The following is a 21630-nucleotide window of genomic DNA, read 5'->3' on the forward strand; positions in this document are numbered from 1 at the left end:
TGTGTGTGTGTGTGTGTGTGTGTGTGTGTGTGTGTGTGTGTGTTAACAGCGTTTTCAGCCCATATTAGAGAGCACTACTCCCAGTACATACCAGTACATACCAGTATATAGAGATGGGTTCAATGATCCAGACCACCAGACCACTTAGGCTGCTTTTTCAGTTCCAGATAGGAAAGCTGTTGGAATAAAGCCAAATCCAAATGATCTGGTCGTCTACTCCAGGAGTGGAGATGCTGGCAGTACCATCGGCTCTGCAATTGATACCAGGACCCACTTTGATCTGCTCTGATTCTGTTTAAATTCTCCAGAGCCTGAGATCCTTCAACTCCAGCCACCAAGATATTCTGTTCAAAGTATTACAAGTACATTCCAGACCCGTTCAGCGAGGGATGCCAACTGGGTTTATGTGGGTTCCGGCACATGTGGGTCTGAGGGGAAACAAGGAGGCGGACAGATGATCAAAACAAGCTTTACATAGAGACACCATAGATTTAGTCCCGTGAAGCAAATCCGAGGTCAAGGCAATCATTTTGGAGTAAAGCAAGTGCAAGGGAAGTGCTAAACCCCTAAACAAGGGGTCATTTTTATATGGCTTAAACAACAAAGACAATTCAACAATAATAAATATAGGTGGGTCAAGGAAAGAAGAGGTCATCTGCCACAGAATAAGGATCGGCTTTTCCAATTCAAACAGCACACCCAGTATAATTGGAAAGCACCCAAGCGGTTAATATGAGCGCTGTCAGGCCGAGGAGACTGTGACACAGCCAGAGAATGTACAACGAATGACTAACAAAATCAGTATTTGAACTTAAATGAACCCGTTAAAGTGGGTCGAGCGGCAGGATTTTCCTCGGGTTCATTAGACCGACAGCATTCATAGGTTGGATTTCATCTCTGGCCCCCACTCCGGAGCGGAAGGTGGCGGTAGTGCACGTAATACGCTGGTTGCCACCCGCCCTTTTTAAACCAAAACGAAGAAGAAGACTACGAAGAAGAAGAAGAAGAAGAAGAAGAAGAAGAAGAAGAAGTCCAAACCGGAAGAAGCTGGGACATCCCACCCAGGTAGGACAACACACACACACGCTAGCGGCGCTTCAGGTCTCTCTCTCTCCATCAGTAACAGCGCTGCTCATCTACATGAGACCCAGAGAAACGCACCGAGGCGACGCTTTCATAGTTCCAAGTGACAAGTGACCTCTTTTAGTCCCGGTCACGCAGCTAGGCTGTTGTGCTAACGTGCTAGCCTCACCACATATTGCAAATTCATTCCCATCGCAGTAAGAGGAACACAATGCATCGGGGTTTTTTTTATGCATGGATTTATTATATGCAAACGTAGATCATATAAATGTACATGTAAATAAGTATATAATTAACACACATATATATTTACACTGTCATATAAGAGGTGTTAATTCTATGATATGTTTTGGCATCGATGTCATGGCGGTGGTGGTGCTGTTGTACTGAGCTGCATTATATTCAGAGGTGTTCTATATTCTGTCCCCCTCGTGTATGTCAACCTGGACACCTTAATATAATGTAGTTCAGTCAACACCACATGTAACTAAGACATCAGTCCTAAACATATATTTGAATTTACACATTTCTGACTATGTCAACAAAAACAACAATTTAAGCCTCATAAAAGTAGAATTCAAGGCAGAGCTGGTCTATTTGATTCCATTGGATTGTACAGGTGAACCTCATAAAGCACACACTGAGTGTGTATACAGCGATCAGCCACAACATTAAAACCACCACTAATAACCACTAACATTGTATAGGTCCCCCTCATTCTGCAAAAAACAACTCTGACCGATTGAGGCATGGACTCCACAAGACCTCTGGAGGTGTCCTGTGGTATATGGAACCAAGACGTTAGCAGCAGATCCTTTAATTCCTCTTAAGTTGCGAGGTGGGGGCCCCATGGATCGAGCTTGTTGTTCCAGCACATCCCACGGATGCTCAATTAGATCAAACCCTGACCCCGACCATCCAAATGATTTACAAGAAAATGCGATTCATCAGACCAGGCCACCTTCCCCCATTGCTCCATTGTCCAGTTCTGATGCTCACGTGCCCATTGTAGGCTCTTTCGGTGGTGGACAGGGGTCAGCATGGGCACTCTGACCGGTCAGCGGTTAAGTAGCCCCATAGACAGCAAGCTGTGATGCACTGTGTGTTCTGACACCTTTCTATCATAGCAGCATTACATTTTCAGCAATGTGTGCTTCAGTAGCTCTTCTGTGGGATCAGACCAGATGGGCTAGACCTCCCTCCCCACGCACATCAATGAGCCCATGGGCGCTCATGACCCTGTTGCCGGTTCACCAGTTGTCCTTCCTTGGACCACTTTTGGTAGGTACCAACACGTCCGTCAGGACAACCGTCAGCCCAACAACCGGCGATTGACGATATATTCGCCGGGGGTGGGCAAGGATCGTGGGCGATACATATAGTCGAATCATGTATTATGTATGTACTGTATGTGTATATACATACATAACGCAGTGTTAATTCTGCTCTTAATTTGTTTTAGTATTTCCCCCCAAAAAAAAGAAAAGAACCGATAGGAGTAGTAGTTACGTGTTACTCTCAGCAGTGTGTGTGTGTGTGTGTGTGTGTGTGTGTGTGTGTGTGTGTGTGTGTGTGTGTGTGTGTGTGTGTGTGTGTGTGTGTGTGTGTGTGTGTGTGTGTGTGAGAATCGTTTATTCAGAGGTTTATAGTATTTTGCAATTTATTTTTTTATTTTTATTGTAATTATTTTATTATTAGCTATTTGTTGTGTGATATATCAGTATTTATTTATTTGCATTTGTCCATCACCCAGCCCTAATAGATAGCATTAGTGATGCATCACCCATCAGATATATTTCAGGCTTTATGATGTATTCTATATGATGATGACATATCTTTTTTTTTTTTCTTTCTTTTTTTTTTTTAAGCAGGACTGAAGTTAGAGTCAAATAAAAATGGTAAGTGTCAGTCGTTCGCTAAACATCTCAAAAACAATATTAACCACCTTTTCTTTTGTTTTAAATGTTGTATTGTATTATTCAAGAGCTTTATTAAGTTTTTGTTTCATTTAGTCTCGCCGATATGACTCCAGGACAACAATCTTCTCGCCTGAAGGTAATTACATATTTTTTTGAAAAGCCCCCGTGCCAAGCTTCTTCAACAGACGAATGTGTCACATTGGTAATTGTATTTTCTGGATGAGAACCAGAATATGATGAAAATACACATTAACATCATATTTTACAGGCCGATTGTATCAGGTGGAGTATGCTATGGAAGCCATCGGTCACGCTGGGACGTGCCTCGGGATTCTGGCCAATGATGGAGTTTTGTTAGCAGCAGAGAGGAGGAACATCCACAAGTTGCTTGATGAAGTTTTCTTCTCAGAGAAAATCTACAAACTTAATCAGTAAGTGGATCTAATAGATGGACGGCAATTGCGTTCTGCTCAGCCAGTCTTGATGATCTAAAGTTGGTGAGATTGTTTAAAATATTCATATTAAATGAGATTCAACATATCAATCATTCATTCATTACCTCCAGTGGTATTCACTTTAACATGCATCTCCTAGAGACATGGCTTGCAGCGTTGCGGGGATCACGTCAGATGCAAACGTGCTCACAAATGAGCTTCGGCTTATTGCACAGAGGTAAGTTGCAGAAGAAAATCATCAATGTTTGTTGTTTCATTTTCATTTTATTCATTTCTTCGTCACATTAAACCCTACACATAAAGATTCCCTCAATACTTCCTCAGCAGTCACTGCTGATTTTATTTTATTTTTTATTTTTTTTCTCCTCACAGATATTTACTACAATATCAGGAACCAATCCCCTGTGAGCAGCTGGTTACAGCGCTGTGCGACATCAAGCAAGCGTACACACAGTTTGGAGGTAAATGGCCAGTCCTCTTTGCAGAATAATTCCTGTAGGAAGCATTCCTTGTTGTTTGGAAATCCCCATTGATATTACAATTAAGGATTTTAACATCATTGATGGTGTAAAGTATATTGAGGTGCTAAAGTAATCTGTATTTGATATACTGTACTTGAAAAGTGAGACTAAGAAAAAAGTAACCCAATGATCTTTGAGTCTAAAAATTGCTATTGCAATAAGCTAAATCTGTTACTTGGACCAGTCCTTAAAGGTATAATTACTGAAAGATTGTATGTAAAATGTTATTAAAACATACCATGCTCTGCAAAGGCACCTCTAGATCTCTCTTCCTCCATATCTTACCTCTTCCTATGCTGGCAGTTACATTTTATTTATTTCCAAATTTTAAACCCGCAGCATATTATTATCACTTGAGTGTGCCACTAATATACATTATGGAAATGACACCTCCCCATAATCTTGTATTTTTAACAGGGAAGAGGCCGTTTGGTGTCTCCTTGCTTTACATGGGCTGGGACAAACACTACGGCTTCCAGCTGTACCAGAGTGACCCGAGCGGCAACTACGGAGGCTGGAAGGCCACCTGCATCGGCAACAACAGTGCTGTGAGTCCAGTCCTGCAGACTAGACAACATTTATGAGTAAATATTCTGACACCAATATTCTAATATTGTTGCCATATTGGTGTGAGATTATTAACCTGGTACATTTTGTATAATAAATATATTTTTATGAATTATTGTTCTATACATAGTATATTAGTAATTTATGTATATTTTAAGGATCCTTTTGAAAGAAATATTATTTTTTCTCAAAAGATAATAAACAAACAACAAAGTGAAAAGACAGAATCAAAAGGTTGTTCCATGGATTTTCCATGGTTCCAAGTCTCAAAGCAAAAAAGGGGGGCCACACCTTGTGAAATCTCTTTATAGATCCCCTGGTTGAATATTTCAGTTTTTTAGCTTTAAATGTGCTACGGACAATCATTGCTTGTTAACTCCACGCATGGTGTTGAAATTGGCTGAGAGAGGCTCTGTTGTACGTGTGACGGGGTGAACTCTGTGCTCCAAGGCCGCGGTGTCCATGCTGAAGCAGGACTTCAAAGAGGGGGAGATGTCGCTCTCCTCTGCTCTGGCTTTGGCTGTCAAAGTCCTCAACAAGACTATGGATGTCAGCAAGCTCTCTGCAGAAAAAGGTAAGGTCTAAGAAAAGATACCTCTGTTAAAAGTACTATGTTTTCTTTTCTTATTAGTTGATTTAGATGAAAATACACATACTTCATCCTGCCAGCTTGTTTTGGCTTGTACTCACTATAGAGCTGTAAATATGTCAGCTGGTCTTGGCTTGGTTAGAATATAACTATCTCGGGTGTGGTTATCATAGCATAATCCTAGCATGGGCTTCATGAAGGTTATAACTCGTGATCCGCACGATGCTTTGTTGTCTTCAGTGGAGATCGCCACCCTGACTCGGGAAGAGGGGAAAACGAAGATCAAGGTGCTGAAACAGAAAGAGGTGGAGGAGCTCATCAAGAGGCACGAGGCGGAGGAGGCCAAGGCCGAGAAGGAAAAGAAAGAGAGAGACCAGAAGGAAAAGGACAAATGAGCCGTTGGACGCCAGGTCCTGTGACGTGCGGTGTGTTTTTCATTAAAGAACATGTTGATAACTGCTGGATGTGTCTCTGTCGCTACACTCACCACAAAACAAGGGGGAAGACTTCTAAGAAAAAGAAAAAGCCTGCGCTGGCGTTTAAGTAGAGTCGCCCAGCCTATGTTTATGTATCCGTGAAGACTCCCTTGTCTTATCTCCTTGCGGCCTCTGGAAGGAGGCCCAGCTCCACATGTAAACACTGTCCCCCACCTTCCAGAATGTTTCCCTCATTAGGGCAGGAGGAGAAGGGTGTTTGACACAGTGGTTTTCTGCATTATGGATCACCTTAGATATAGTAAATAGGTCAACATATAATATATCAAGTACATACATTTAATACCAACTTTTTCTATTAAGATCTACAATGCAGTATTCCCTGATATACTGTGGTCTCCGTAAGTTTCTTAAATGTTTTACTTTTTAAAATATATTTATTTATTTATGGGGGAAAAAATTTCAAGATGACATTGATATAATCATGTATGTATATTTAAAGTCACATCAATAGTATCACAGCATTTCTGCCACTAGATGGTACTAGCAGTACAACGTGATATAGCAGCAGTGTTGCAGAATGTTGGCATCAGGCCCTAGGAAGCTCACAATAACCAGAAAGAAAAATCAACAACAAAACAAAACAAAATGTACATTACATTTAATATGAATTATTTAAAGAGATTTGAATTTGAAGACAATTTGGCCGGACATGACTGAATTAGGATAATTTGGATGTTCATATTTAGTCTTCTCTGTGACGACAATCGCTTCTCTCTGTCGTCCTCCTCAAACCGTATGCAACACACTGACCGTAGTAAAAATAATCATTTATCTAATAATGTACATGTATAGAGTACACAATTTTCAAACTAAACTGTAATAAACATATTTAATGACAAAGGTCTTTGTCAGGCAGATTCTTTGGTGACACAAGTACAATTTGCTTCAATACCTGCTGATATATTCCTTATTTTATCAAAATGCAAGTTTATAGAGGTTGAAAAATCATTTAAATATCATACATTTAGTTTATTCTAAGATGAATTAGCACGGTGAAAATCAGTTGCAATTTAATTTGGTTATAATTAGGGGCGAAGGGCGAGACACCTATTGTTTTTGTTCAGATGTATTATTTTTAGGGATCCAGCTCATGGATCCCCTTTTGAGATTGTTCTGGGAAAATTATCTGAATTTTGAAATCGAAAACTATCTGGAACACAACATCGGCAGAAGCTACGAACACGGTTCACATCTTGTTTGAACTGGTATGTCACAAACACCCCGTGGTCGAAGTTTCATTCTAATGGATCCACATATGGAGCAGAAATTAGTGACAAACTGAACAAATTTGATCGAAACGTGGTCCAATGCATTTCGTGCCAAAATGTGTACAACCTGGCTAAAACGATCCGGAACACAATAATGACAGAAGCTACAGACACGGTTGAGGTGTCGTTTAAACCGGTATGTCACAAGCATCTTGTAGTTTGTTTCATCCAAATGGATCCACATACGGAACAGATATTTATGGAAAACCGAACAACTTTGACCGCAAATATTCAGCTGATCCTGCTTGACTGACACCACTATTAAACAAGATGAAGGAGATCAGATTTACAATAAGATGCCTTACGACGCCATCATACTATTTGCTGTAAATGTACAGATTTGATTCAGAATGTCCATTGCCACCGTGTCCAGTGTGCGTTGTAGACTAGGTCGCTCTGTAATGGTTCAACATTACAAACTATGCATTTACGTGTATATGTACCTTTTTACCTGGTAGATGTCTGTAGAACTGTTCAATTGATATTTTATCTTCATGGTCCCTTTTACTTTGCTGGATTAATGAAAAATATGAAGAAAAAAAAAGTAGTCCACAAAAACTTGTGACCACGAGTCCACTTAAATGTGCGACAGAGTGATGTGTTCCAGATCCACCAAAAAGCCGTGAAGTGGTAATTACTCACAGAAATACCACAACTTTTTTCGTATTTGATGGAAATGTAACTTATTGAAAATGTTATCCAAGAAAAAAGTCACCAATAAAATTAGGTAAATTTGATTGCTATGGTAAATCTCTGTAAATACATAAACCTACGTAAATACGGCATAATTGACGTACACGAAACGTCACATGCCATCACTGAGACTGCGCATGTACAACACAATACAACAAGGTAAGTTATAACAATGAAAAGATTTGGTTTAAAGTAAAAAAATGTTTTTTTTTAATAAACATGTATAAAGTTTGCAACGTGCAAAACAATAATCAACAATTCAAATCAAATAACTTAGAACAGCAGTTTCCTTCTTACTGTATATAAAAAATACATGAACATGTAAAAAAAGACATTACTTAAATGACATGAAATGAACAGATGAACCTGTAGCAAGATAAACGATTCAACAATGAAATATGAAGCGAAATATTTTTTTTTGAAAATGATGTACAGATGTGGACAAAAAGGTTCGGGAAAAGAAACGGGAAACATTCCAAAACAAACGACTTTAATTCGACATTTACTCGTATTTCTTCCTCTGACAAACTCGCTCAATGTTCCACTTCCTCCGCAGAATCGGCGAAGTCGTCTGTGACGTCACTAAGAGGCGCCGGCCGCCGTCGACACTCGAGTGGCGCCAAGTCCGCTCCGTGCAGCTCGGGGAGGCTCCGCTCCGGGCAGACGCAGCGGCCCACGGGGAGCGCGCAGGGCTATCCCAGCCCACGGGCCTCCCTTCGAGGGGGCGCAGTGAGAGTCTCAAAGTGGCCATCGAGGGGGGAGTGTGTTCTGGAAGGGTCTCCACCCTCCCGCCGGCACCAGCCTCCTCTCTGGGCTCCCGCTGGAGGCTTCGCTCCGTTTGACGCGGGCTGAGCGGCGGCGGCGGCGGCGACGTCATCAAGTGGCGACTCTTAAAGGGACAGTGCAGGCTCGTCTCAGTAGTGGGGGCATTCGTACTCAAAATGTGTTAAGACACAAATTAATATCATTTCGTATGTGTCTGGATTTGGTGGCATTTCAAAAAAATAAAATAAAATGAATAAAATAACTTTCCCAAAAAAACAAAAAAACAAATTTGAAGCTCTCTTTTGGGACATTTCAAGCGCCCTTGGGGGCCCTCTGGTGGCCACGGGGGCCCACGAGGTTCGCTTGCGTGTCCGGCCGTGAATTGTATTCAGGGCGCTCCAGACACACTGTGGTCCAAGTTTGATGGGCATTGGACAATATCTGTAGAAAGACTTAGTAAAAAAAAAAACAAAAACACACGGAAGTCCGTTGTGCCGCGCAAGAGTTGTGTTTAAAAGCAATGGAGATTAACGATTTAACAGAAAAAGAAACAGAAACAGTCTTTATTTATCACGCAACACACCACACTATAACACATGCTTGCACACACACACACACACACATGCACATGCTTGGATGGTGGCCGGTGAAATGGATTCTCTGCTTTTGACCCATCCTGGGTTGTCCTTCCTCCGGGGGCACAGCCAGGAGCAGTGGGCAGCATACGTGGACGCGCCCGGGGACCAGGTGATAAATGTCCATTGCTGGTCAGACAATGATGGGTGCATGTTTTTGGTGGGGGTACTTACTGACGTGAGGTGGAGGAAACCCCATGTGAGCACGGGGAGAACATGCAAACTCCACACAGAAAGGCTCCTATTCGGGAGACAACCCGCCGGAGCACGGTGCCAACAGCGCCCCAGGCGGGAATCAAACCCAGGACCTTCTTGCTGTGAGGCAGCATTCGGTTTTTCGCGCACGGGCGGCGCGGAGAGGCACGCGCCGCAGATAGCGGCTGCGGGGGGGCGCGCGCGCGTGCCTCGGTTCGGGTGACAGCACCCCCGGACGGGGGGCGTCTGCTCCGCAAGCTCTCTTTATGACCAACGGCCAATAAATATAACCTTACAAGACATGATCATGATTATTCCCTGCCATTAAAATAATATCTGAAGATATTACTGTCATAATAAATACAGCCCAACTGAACTTAAAATAATAACACCAAGATTCAAGATATTTGTCACATACATATGGGTTGCGAGGAAAAACTCTGTCTCAGTCTCTCTGTTCTCACTGCATGTCTGCGGAGGCGCCTTCCTAACCGCAGCAGTTGGGGTGTCCATTGTTGGGGTGGTAAAGATCCTTCATGATCCTGCGGGCTCTTCATGAACCTGTTGCTCGTTAGTCCAACCAACGAGCAAAACCGGTATGCAGCCACTCTGATCCTGGGTCCCTAATTACCTAGACCCAGGTCAGGTGTGGCTGCTCATACCACACCATCCTCACACCACACCACACACCCCCTCACCCAGTCCCATTAATCATCAACGGTGCGTGCGTCCCCGGTTGTAATCTACTCCTTAAGTCCACAGTCAGCTCCTTATTTTTGCTGAGGTTCAGGTGGAGACTGTTGTCCCGGCACCAGAGTGACAGGTCAGCCACCTCCTCACGGTAGGCCTTCTCATCGTTGTCGGTGATCAGGTCCACCACGACAGTGTCGTCAGCAAACTTGATGATGGTGTTGGAGCTGGACGTGGCCACACAGTCGTGTGTGTACAGGGAGTACAGTAGGGGGCGGAGGACGCAGCCCTGGGGGGATCCTGTGTTCAGGGTGAGGGCGCTGGACGTGTGCCTCCGGACCCAAACCACCTGTGGCCGGGCTGAGAGGAAGTCCAGGATCCAGGCACACAGCGGAGTGCTCAGTCCTAGCTCCCGCAGCTTGACAGCCGCCCTGGTGCGGACTATAGTATTGAAAGCTGAACTGTAGTCAATGAACAGCAATCTCACATAGCCCCCCTTCCGGCCATCCAGGTGCGTGAGCGTGGTGTGCAGTACCTGGGCGACCGCGTCATCCGTCTGTTCGGCCGGTATGGAAACTGCAGTGGGTCAGTGGTGTCGGGGAGGTAGGCGCAGATTTAATTTTTAATCAGCCTCTCGAAGCACTTCATGATCACGAGGTGACGGCCACCGGATGGTAGTCATTCAAGCAGGCTGGAGAGGCATTGTTCGGCACAAGGATGATGGTGGACCTCTTGAAGCAGGACGGGACCACCAACTCGGCCAGGGAGGTGTTGAACATCCTAGGGAGCACTGGGGCTAGCTGGTTAGCACTGGTCTTCAGTACTCTTCCAGATATGACAACTGGGCCCGCAGCTTTCCTGGTGTTCACCCGCATAAGAGCCCTCCTGACGTCACTCTCAAGACACTGAGAGTGCGCACTCATCCCCAGCGGTGTAACTCCAATTAGCCGGTGAGCTAACACTGTTGCTGCCAGCCTCAAACCGCGCATAAAAGGGGTTCAGTTCGATGGCTAGGGAGGCGTCCGCACTCGTGGCTGGGGAGGGGCTGCACTTGTAATAGTCCGCAGCCCTGGCCACAAGCGTCTGGTGTCTCATTGCTCCATCTGTAGCTCCACTGTTCCTGTATGCCCATTTAGCAGCCTTCACCGCCCTCCGCAGTTTGTAGGACGCCATAAACAATATTCCTAGGAGTTAGTTAAAAACCACAACGTTTCTGAATGAGCGGGAGGAACCAGAAGTAACGGAGTGGAGAGACCGGAAGTAGTGGAGCAGAGCACTTTCTGACATCATCATCCTATTTGGTATCTACGTACAGGGTAGAACTCTGAGGCGCATTAATAAGCACCTTTAATTGAACCATTATTCCATTTTTGCCATCGGTGCAATTGTTGAGACTAACCATCAAAATGACTGCCACCAGCCAATCAAATTGGCATTGTTCAGTCAGTAGGTGGCGCTATGGCAATCATATTACTTTCAATGGCAGCCATTTTTAATTTTTAATTTGGTGCAATGTTCACCAAAATTGGACCACAGCATGTCTGAACTGCCCCGAATACAATTTATCCAACAGATTTTGGCTACACCCCATAGTTTGGCCACAATTATTTTTCAAAGGTCACAAAAAGGTCTGGGCGGAGCCTATTGGCCAATTTTACACAATTTTCCATAACTCAGCAACGCATTGTTCTATCGTCACCCAATTTAGTAGGTATGTGTAGGATCTGAGGCACTGTCAAAAATCAGGTGTACTTTTGGCAATTGGTGGCGCTATAGCAATCATATTACTTTGAATGGTGATATCTCATTCGGTGCCCATTTTGAATTTAGTCCAAATGTTTTTTTAATTATTATTCCTACAAATTTGTTCCAAATAAACAAAATGGCCACCATCAGCCAATCAAATTGAAAGACATGATTGAAAATCCACTACGACATGTGTTTCTATTTAGTGAACCAAAATTATTTTGCACAATGTTCAATGACTCATGCCTCTACAGAAGCCATTAAATATGATCCAGGGTTTATGGAATCAGATTTACTTTGTTTAACTGAAACGTGATTAACAGCAGAGCATTACCCAGAACACATGCATTATGCCACGCTTCTCCTTTCACAGCAAACCAAGATGCATTTCATTAGATGACGGTGAGCCGATGTTTGCTGAACTGAAAAAGCAGCAGTGTGGTGATGTTGGAGCATACTCCAAAATGGATCTAGAAGTACATATCATTGCTAAATATCGAATGCCTTATGTTCAGGGTAGCATCTGTGAAAGCAACTGTGGCAGTCCTGTATAGACCACGTTCATGCAAACTTGATGCTTTCTGTCAAACTCTGATGTCTTTGGTCGACCACCTGGATACATTTTCTGGAGGTAAAATAATCGTGGGAGATTTAAATGAAAATCTATTTAATGCATGATGTGTTCACAATGTTCTGCAGCAATGCGGATATTCTCAATTGGTAAAAGAGGCAACTACAGAAAGTGCCACATTAATCGATTATGTATACATCAAACATTTTACTACACATTGCATTGACCTTAAGGTAATGCCAACATACTTCACCTACCACGAGACATATTTCTCCATGATAATGGATTTTTCCATAAATTACGGGGGCACGTTAGAGAAGGGTGTTTGATATTTGTGCCATTTTCAATTAATTAAGCATTATCCTTTGTTTTAAGGAAAGCTAAATATCAAGTATAAATGATATATGAAGTGCATTTCTGTATACAGTTCACTTGTTTGAGAGACACCATCTGCTGAGCATAGATTACATCATCTTCTCCATGTTGAACTGCATCACAAGGACATGTTGTTTTTTGTTATGTTGCCCTTTGTGAGGAATATGCACAAACTGAAAATGAACATATAGGCCACGGGCCCAGAAGAAACAGTTTGAAACAGGAGTCAGGCAAAATGGCCGGCCAAGAAATATTGCGACGATGATACTGTTGCAGGCTTTTTGCACAGTTATCATTCCCATCAAGTTTGCCAAGAAAATCCAAAGGCCGTTTTTAAAATGTTTGCCTGCAAACTTCCCATGAAGGATTTCACAATGGCATTGTCTTTTCATCGAAGTATGCAACGCTTTTGCAAGCATTCGGAAAGCAATCACCCGTGAAGCTGCAAATGGTTCACGGGTTCGAGTTTGAGTTAACATATCAGTTGACGTGGTGGTGTAGTATGTTAGTTATCGTTTATTTCCGTTTTTTTGCTTTTTTTCCTCATTGGTGCAATTGCTGCGACTAAACAGGACCCGGTGCATTTGTGCCTGCAGCTATGATATATTATTATTATTGGGGTGCGGCAATGTATTTGAGGATAATAATAATCCCTATACAACTAGATGTTTTGACTGTGAATCTTCTTTTTGTGTCTTTGTACGAAATTGTCCACTTAATATTGGAATAGTGATAGTCAACTCTGGGGTCCAGATTGTAGGGAGACTGGAAGGAAACAATCCGGTTAATTTGATCAACAATAATTTACATTCAGATTGGATGAGATTTCCCATCAACTTTCTGCGGTCAAGTTTCTTGCTAATTTAATGTATACATGTCAACGATATAATCAATCTCGAATGTGTGAGTCGTGCACGGGTCATGCTGCTAAATGACTGAAACCTCCAGACCTTTTCGAAAGGGCCAAACAGCAGGTGGCCGTTCAGACAATGACTGAGAATGTGCTTTGTCACTGTGTGATCAGTAATTGCTGCTCAATTCCAGACCACGTAGGTGGTCACTGCACCGTGGATGGAAAGCAGCTGCTGGGCCGCAGAACACGCAGCGAAAGGGTCCCACTCGATACTGAGACGTGTTCTACTGAGACTCAAATGATTCTTTTGGACACTGGTGGGGGTGTGTTTGACCAAGATATTTGCGGTTGTTATAGTACAAAACGATTTCTTACAGAAGAGGGTTTCTGCTTTGCCACCGACACTCAAAGCAATCACCCTCAATGTGTGAATTCAAAATGCTCAAAATTGCTTTGAGAAGACTTTGGTTTGTGAAGGTTATTCATGGAAGAAGGATTTCCTCTGCGTGGCGGGTAGCGAGTTAAAATGTTGGGAGTCCCTCGAGGATATTCAAAGCATTCTTATCTGTGGAAAAAAAATGCGATGGACTGCAGTTGTGGAGCCTCATTTGCTGATTATTAGTTGGTCTAGAATGTGAGAGGATGAGTTCAAATAAACAGCTCACAGATGAGCATGTTATATTACTTCTTGTTTTTCCTTCCCCCCTATACAAGTTTATTTAATTTATTTTACTTTCAATATTCAATCTGATGCGTGATTACAGGTCTCTTACTTGCCAAAATCTGATAGCCACTGCAATCAAAATGTTGACATATACAAAACTAAATATTGTCATATTATAAGCTTTTATGCATTTTCATAAAACAAGATGTGCTGTCAAAACAACTTTTCAGGCACAGAGCCCAGCCTCTACTTATCAGACCTTGATGACAGACACATGAAGGTTATACGGAGTGAAATTGTCATGTGATCTCATTAAAGATTACATTTCTGAATCAAATCCAGCGGAACCGCTTTCCCATTCCCCTTGAAATCTCTCTTGTGTTGTTTTTGTTTGTTGAAATTCCTTCCTTTTTTCCCTTCCATGTCAGTCGTCGGTCTTGGGAGTGCACATACAGTAGATTTAGGGTGTAAATCCTCGGCACTAGTTCCCCCAAAGGGTTAAAAGCAGTGAGGTCATGGCGTTCACATGAGCTCTCATGGTGTTGAGCCCTCGCTCCTGCTCAGCTTGTACGTGGGAGGATCTTGGCAGCGGCCGAGAGACTCTGGTAACCCCTCCGTCTCCGGTCCCAAGGGCTGGGATTTTAGGGAGAGAGTACGAGAGACACAGCGTCCATCTCCTCTTAGGAGCAAGTCCGGCCGGTTTGCAATAGCGCCGCATGAGGAGTCCATTCCCGGACGTTTCTGCCGTTATTTATTGAGGAATGTCCATCCATCTGTTTTAGAGTACCACTTAGTTGGGTACAGGGTTGTAGGATTTACAGAAATCCCAACCCCAAACACACAAAAACAACCCAAAATTGAACACTTCCCCCCCTGAAAGTTAAGATAGCAATATCAACCCTTTTCCTTTTTAGCGTTACATGGACCTGGGAATGTGAGAGGCCCAGCGCGGTGTGATGGGAGAGAGAGAGAGAGAGAGAGAGAGAGAGAGACAGAGAGACAGAGAGACAGAGAGAGAGGGAGAGCGAGAGAGAGAGAGAGGGAGAGACAGAGAGAGAGAGAGAGAGAGAGAGGGAGAGAGAGAGAGAGAGAGAGGGAGAGACAGAGAGAGAGAGAGAGAGGGAGAGCGAGAGAGAGATCGAGCAGCGTAATCTGTAGCAGTGTAAACAACGGCCCCCAGAAAAGCATAGGAATGTCTTTGCAGTGGGAGCCGGAGGAGGAGGTCAACCGGAGGCCAAGGCAGGTGGTATACATCAGAAGCAGGTCTGACGTGTCGGCACTAACTTATCAAAACAAGAGGCGGGCAGCGAGTTAGCTGGCTCGCCCCGGAGTGGAGGAGGAGGAGGAGGAGGCGACGGAGAACTGGAAGCGGAGGAGTAGAGGAACCAGGGAAGACAGGAACCCGGAGGAGTGTCACCCCCTCCGCCACCCCTAAGGGGAAAGCGCCGGTTAGCGTATGAGACTGAACATGACGAGGGACTGTTGCTATTTCAAAGCCCTTGATCTCGATCCCCTCGCTGAGCCCCGAGCGCCGGGGCCGCAAGTGTCTGGCGACGGGCCAAATAGAGGGGGCTGCAGACACAGGGTACGCCGCTGCAGATGGAAGGTGTGACATTGCCGCTTTCACACCACGGCTTGACTCACCTCAGTCACACAGAGGGATAAGTCGTGGTAATCACTTTGAGTTTCCGAGCTTTTCGAAACAGCAACGATTTTTCAAAATCGCGTTCAGCTCCAAAGCATACACAAAAAAATGGATTAGGGTTTTTGTGGAATTTGTGTCTGGTCCCTCTTCCTCGATGCCAGCGCTGCCTTGAAGTAAACATTGTCACAAGGAGATATGGAATTGAAACCACGAATGCGGTCTATCTTCCTATTATCCTGCCATATTTTATTTCATTGTGTACAGTTAACTGAGGTTTTTTGGGTGTTTCCCATACATTGCCACTTCGTTTTCATATTTGTATTCTATTGTTCCCTTCCTGTATTCTCTTTTTGTATCCCTCCATTTATCCCTCCATCCATCCATCCCTCCATTCATCCTCCAATCCATCCATCCATCCATCCCTCCATCCATCCATCCATCCATCCATCATCCCTCCATTAATCCATCCCCCATCCATCCATTCATCCATCCACCATCCATCACCCCTCCATCCATCCATCCATCCATCATCCCTCCATTAATCCATCCCCATCCATCCATTCATCCATCCACCCATCCATCACCCCTCCATTCATTCATCCATCCATCCATCCCTCCATCCATCCATCATCCATCCATCATCCCTCCATTAATCCATCCCCCATCCATCCATCCATCCATCCACCCCTCCATTCATCCATCCCTCTATTCATCCATCCATCCATCCATCCATCTATTCATCCCATCCCCTTTCTGGCTGAGAGTGGTTTTTTTTTCCATCAACCTAGTTTAACACCATGCAGCTTTGGCCATGTGATGATTTTCCCTTACTTGGAAACAGGATTCAAGAGTCTTCTTCTCCTCCATTAATGAAATTTTGAGACGTTTATAGAAGTCCTATGTGGATCTGTGATCACTATGTCTTTAAGATTACAGACTCACGGCTCAGCACAGGATCAAGAGCTTCACCATAAATGGAGGCAGGGTTTCTCTGGAGGTAAACAATAATTAAAAGCCTCCCTAATATGACCTCTTATGGGAACGTTTTTCAGCTCTTGTTGCCGTTGGCCCTTAATGGCAGAGTGTTTGGTATATTTCCGCACAGCTTTTGGAAGACACAGTCTCCATGCCGTGACAAAAAAAAGACATGATCAAACCCTCTTTGAGTTTAAGTTTGTTAATATTGGTAATGACTGTTAATGAAAAACTGTACAGAGGGAAGTTATTATTAATCGTTTTTTTACTGAAATGTCTTCGCTGAGGTATCTCTCTGTTCCTGCTCGGGGGGAACTGTCGGCGCTTCCCAAATACGGTGGAGATTTACTGTTATTGTGTGGAGAAGAGATCAAGGAGTTGGGGGACGGAGGGAGGGACGGAACACTTACAGCGATGTCGTCCATCTTTTTTGTTTTTCAAACCCAGAGACACATCAATATAAATGAATAAAAACGCAGTTTCACACATTTTCCACACGGACAGAATATCAAGACAAAGAGTCGCTGGGGTTGTTGTGTCGACCCGGAATCACCATCACACAACCATATATAGTCAAAAGATCTGGCATGATCTTCCCCGGTGGAATTCTGCTATTCAACACTTATGTCCAATGCAGTTATTTAATGGAGTGAATTTAGATTCCGTGGTTTTCCTCACATCTCCAAAATTCTCGTACTGTTCGTGAACCCTCTCACCTTGACCTGCCCGCCAGCAACTGCTGTTCCCAGCCGGGGCTCCGCACGCTGCCGTCAAAAGACCTTTTGTTCTTCCTTTTCCACCTCCGTTTACAAAATACTCTGATTTATTAAATATTTTATGCTGCGACCCTCCCACCACCACCACCACCACCCCACCCACCCACCCACCCAAACCACCACAGACAGGCAAAAACGCACACTTTAACACGCTATTAAGTGATATTATCCTTATCATTAAGTAATAATATATATATAATATTTGACTGTGGTGGATGGATTTCATGGATGTATGGATGATACATACATACATACAGAGATACATAGATACATGGATACATGGATACATACATACAGTACATACATACATACATACATACATACATACATACATAGATATATGCATACCTACATACATGGGTACATAGATACATACATACATACATACATACATACATACATACATATAGTGTATATACATACAGACACCCATACATAGATAGATACATACATAAATACATACATATTATAGATACATGCATGCATACATACATACTACATACTGTAGATACTTACATAGATACCATAGATACATACATACATATATACATACATACAGTACATACATACATACATAGATACATACATACATACATACATACATACATACATACATACATACATACATACATACATACATACATACATACATACATATAGTGTATATACATACAGACACCCATACATAGATAGATACATACATAAATACATACATATTATAGATACATGCATGCATACATACATACTACATACTGTAGATACTTACATAGATACCATAGATACATACATACATACATACATACATACATACATACATACATACATATAGTGTATATACATACAGACACCCATACATAGATAGATACATACATAAATACATACATATTATAGATACATGCATGCATACATACATTCTACATACTGTAGATACTTACATAGATACCATAGATACATACATACATATATACATACATACAGTACATACATACATACATACATACATACATACATACATACATACATACATACATATAGTGTATATACATACAGACACCCATACATAGATAGATACATACATAAATACATACATATTATAGATACATGCATGCATACATACATTCTACATACTGTAGATACTTACATAGATACCATAGATACATACATACATATATACATACATACATACATACATACATACATACATACATACATACATACATACATACATACATACATACATACATATAGTGTATATACATACAGACACCCATACATAGATAGATACATACATAAATACATACATATTATAGATACATGCATGCATACATACATTCTACATACTGTAGATACTTACATAGATACCATAGATACATACATACATATATACATACATACAGTACATACATATATACATACATACAGTACATACATACATACATACATACATACATACATACATACATACATACATACATACATACATACATACATACATACATATAGTGTATATACATACAGACACCCATACATAGATAGATACATACATAAATACATACATATTATAGATACATGCATGCATACATACATTCTACATACTGTAGATACTTACATAGATACCATAGATACATACATACATATATACATACATACAGTACATACATACATACATACATACATACATACATACATACATACATACATACATACATACATACATACATACATACATATAGTGTATATACATACAGACACCCATACATAGATAGATACATACATAAATACATACATATTATAGATACATGCATGCATACATACATTCTACATACTGTAGATACTTACATAGATACCATAGATACATACATACATACATACATACATACATACATACATACATACATACATACATACATACATACATACATACATACATACATACAGTACATAGCTTTTAAACATGTGACGCTGGTCCACAACGCCATGTGCTAATGTGCACGTCACTGAAGGATCTGTACGCGTTGACTTATGTCTTGAGTTCACAGAAAAGTTTGGAGAAAAAGTCAAACAAGTTCTGAGCCATGCCCACGTACATTGTCTCGACTGGCACAGGGTCCTTTGGCCCCGTTAAAAGAAAAATCCCCCCAGAAGCTGTTACATTTTTAAATAAGCGACGGGCACCGACAAAAAAACCAGCGGGCTGCTTCTAAATAATGCAACTATAGGCGTCCTCTTAGGGCCAAAAGTGGAGTTGGGTTGAGTTGTCGACGGCAACGAGCTATGACAGGCCTGTGTTGGGTGTGTGTGTGTGTGTGTGTGTGTGTGTGTGTGTGTGTGCATGCATTATGGATGCTGCTAAGTACGACTCAGCTGCAGGAGCTGAGCCGAGGCGATGGAGGCCGCTGGGACGCTGCCACGCCATTGGCCGCTGGCGGGTAATGCACTTCACTTTTACCTTAGGAACATTCTGCGTCTCCTGCAGCTCGCCATTACTGCTCCTGTCCCCTCCACACAACACCTGCCACCCCAGCTACACCCCCCCCCCCCCCCCCCCCAAAAAAAAAACGAAAAAAGTCCTCCTTGGGAATCGGACCTTGATCCTTGATTTCAGCCTGGCACTGGCCCTGCCGCCGTCCTAGTTCACAGAGTTTGACGGGTAGGTGGTACTTTTGGGGAAAGAGGTTTTACATGCGAAAGCTCATATTTCTTTAATAGGTTTTGGAGATGGTCTTTGCCAGAAGTGGAAGCAGCGCTTAGCAACCTCAAACTTCCACTTGCATTGTGAAGTATAAATGCAAAGGACGAAGGGGTTTAAAATGGCAAAGTATAATCATAATGTCAATACAGAAAGCAGTAACCTGGTGAAAGTGAAAATACTCTACTCAAGTAAAGTATAGGATATTAAATGTAAATAAAGTTCATAAACTATCCAAAGTAGGTGTTTTTTTAAATGATGACCTCAGAATGAAGATATTCTGGGGTCTTAATACCAAAATGCAATCATACTGCTCCAGTTGTGGCCGACCCTCTTTGACCACCTATGATGCCAAAAGTGGCAGTGAATCTTCCCCAAGCAGTACGTGGTACCAATATCATTGGTCTTAGTCTCTATATTTTTTGGTTGTCGACGTGTTCATGTATTGGATCCACATCATTGTAGATATTCATAACTTTCTGTGTTTGTCAGGCATGTCTGCACTCACAACACCCGCACATTCAAACAAGAATTCTAATTCACTGCCTTTTCATACGCATCTTGTGCGGTCGCGTGAATGTGTAAGAAGGAAGGACCTAGATGATGGAGACTTACTGCCCAATTACTGCCCAGTGTGTCGTGAAGCATGAAGAAAATATGTGAAATGACTTCATATACAATCTGAAAACTCATCCATCGGGTAATATTATGTATTATATATTATAATTTGCTGTTAGTTACTAAATCATCAACGTTCAAAAAGGCTGACGTCCCAGGTCCTCTGTTCCGTCAGACTGTGGGGAGTCCCAGGGGAACGCTGCGCCGCTCAACCAAGTAATCTAACCAAGTTTAATATTTGATGAGATTAGTTCTGCTTACTGCCTCTGCACTCACACTCCCAGCCCCAAATTGATATTCAACGAAGTAGAATATCGCTAGTGTCATCCCACTGTTCAATGTATGGCGACTTCTAACAAAAATTACATATCTGTCCAAAGTGAGATCAAAACGATGATGCATGTTGATTTTTGAAAGTTAGAGAAACTCTTGGGTTCTTCCTTTATTTTATATATTTTAAAAAAATGGCAGGATCAACCAGAAGGAAAATACCAAATCAGACAAAGTACTTTCCTCCAAATTGGACATGTGTGCCTCCGTGCGTGTGATGCTCTGATTCTGTCAGAGGCACAAGATCTGATGCAGAGGTACATCTCAGCGAAAATGCCGCGGGCGTGTCGGCTCTGCCGCGGAGGGATTTTATATATTTCAGTTTAGCGTTCTCAAAAAGTCGTTTTGCCATTTGCAAGAGAAAATAAAGATATTTGGAAAACATCGGACCGGACCTTACAGTAGCTTTGATAAAATGTGATGTTAGATTAAACTCATTGAGTACAAGTACTGAGGCAATAAAATGCATTTCTCTGCATTTTACCCATCCTAGTAACTGACGTACATAGGA

At 42.4% G+C, this 21630-nt stretch overlaps 1 protein-coding gene across 1 annotated transcript; it reads left to right on the top strand.

Annotated features, from left to right (window-relative positions):
- The first annotated feature begins 990 nt into the window (after positions 1–990).
- Positions 991–5590, top strand: LOC307227725 (proteasome subunit alpha type-4). The gene is made up of 9 exons (XM_079997143.1): positions 991–1065; positions 2955–2981; positions 3096–3138; positions 3271–3433; positions 3597–3674; positions 3830–3918; positions 4396–4526; positions 4996–5119; positions 5375–5590. Exons 2-9 carry the CDS (start codon positions 2979–2981, stop codon positions 5527–5529), a joined length of 786 nt encoding a protein of 261 aa, XP_079853269.1. The 5' UTR covers positions 991–1065; positions 2955–2978; the 3' UTR covers positions 5530–5590.
- The last annotated feature ends 16040 nt before the right edge of the window (positions 5591–21630 follow it).

Source organism: Zeus faber (genome assembly GCF_960531495.2).
Source record: "Zeus faber genome assembly, chromosome: 3".
Classification (NCBI taxonomy): domain Eukaryota; kingdom Metazoa; phylum Chordata; class Actinopteri; order Zeiformes; family Zeidae; genus Zeus; species Zeus faber.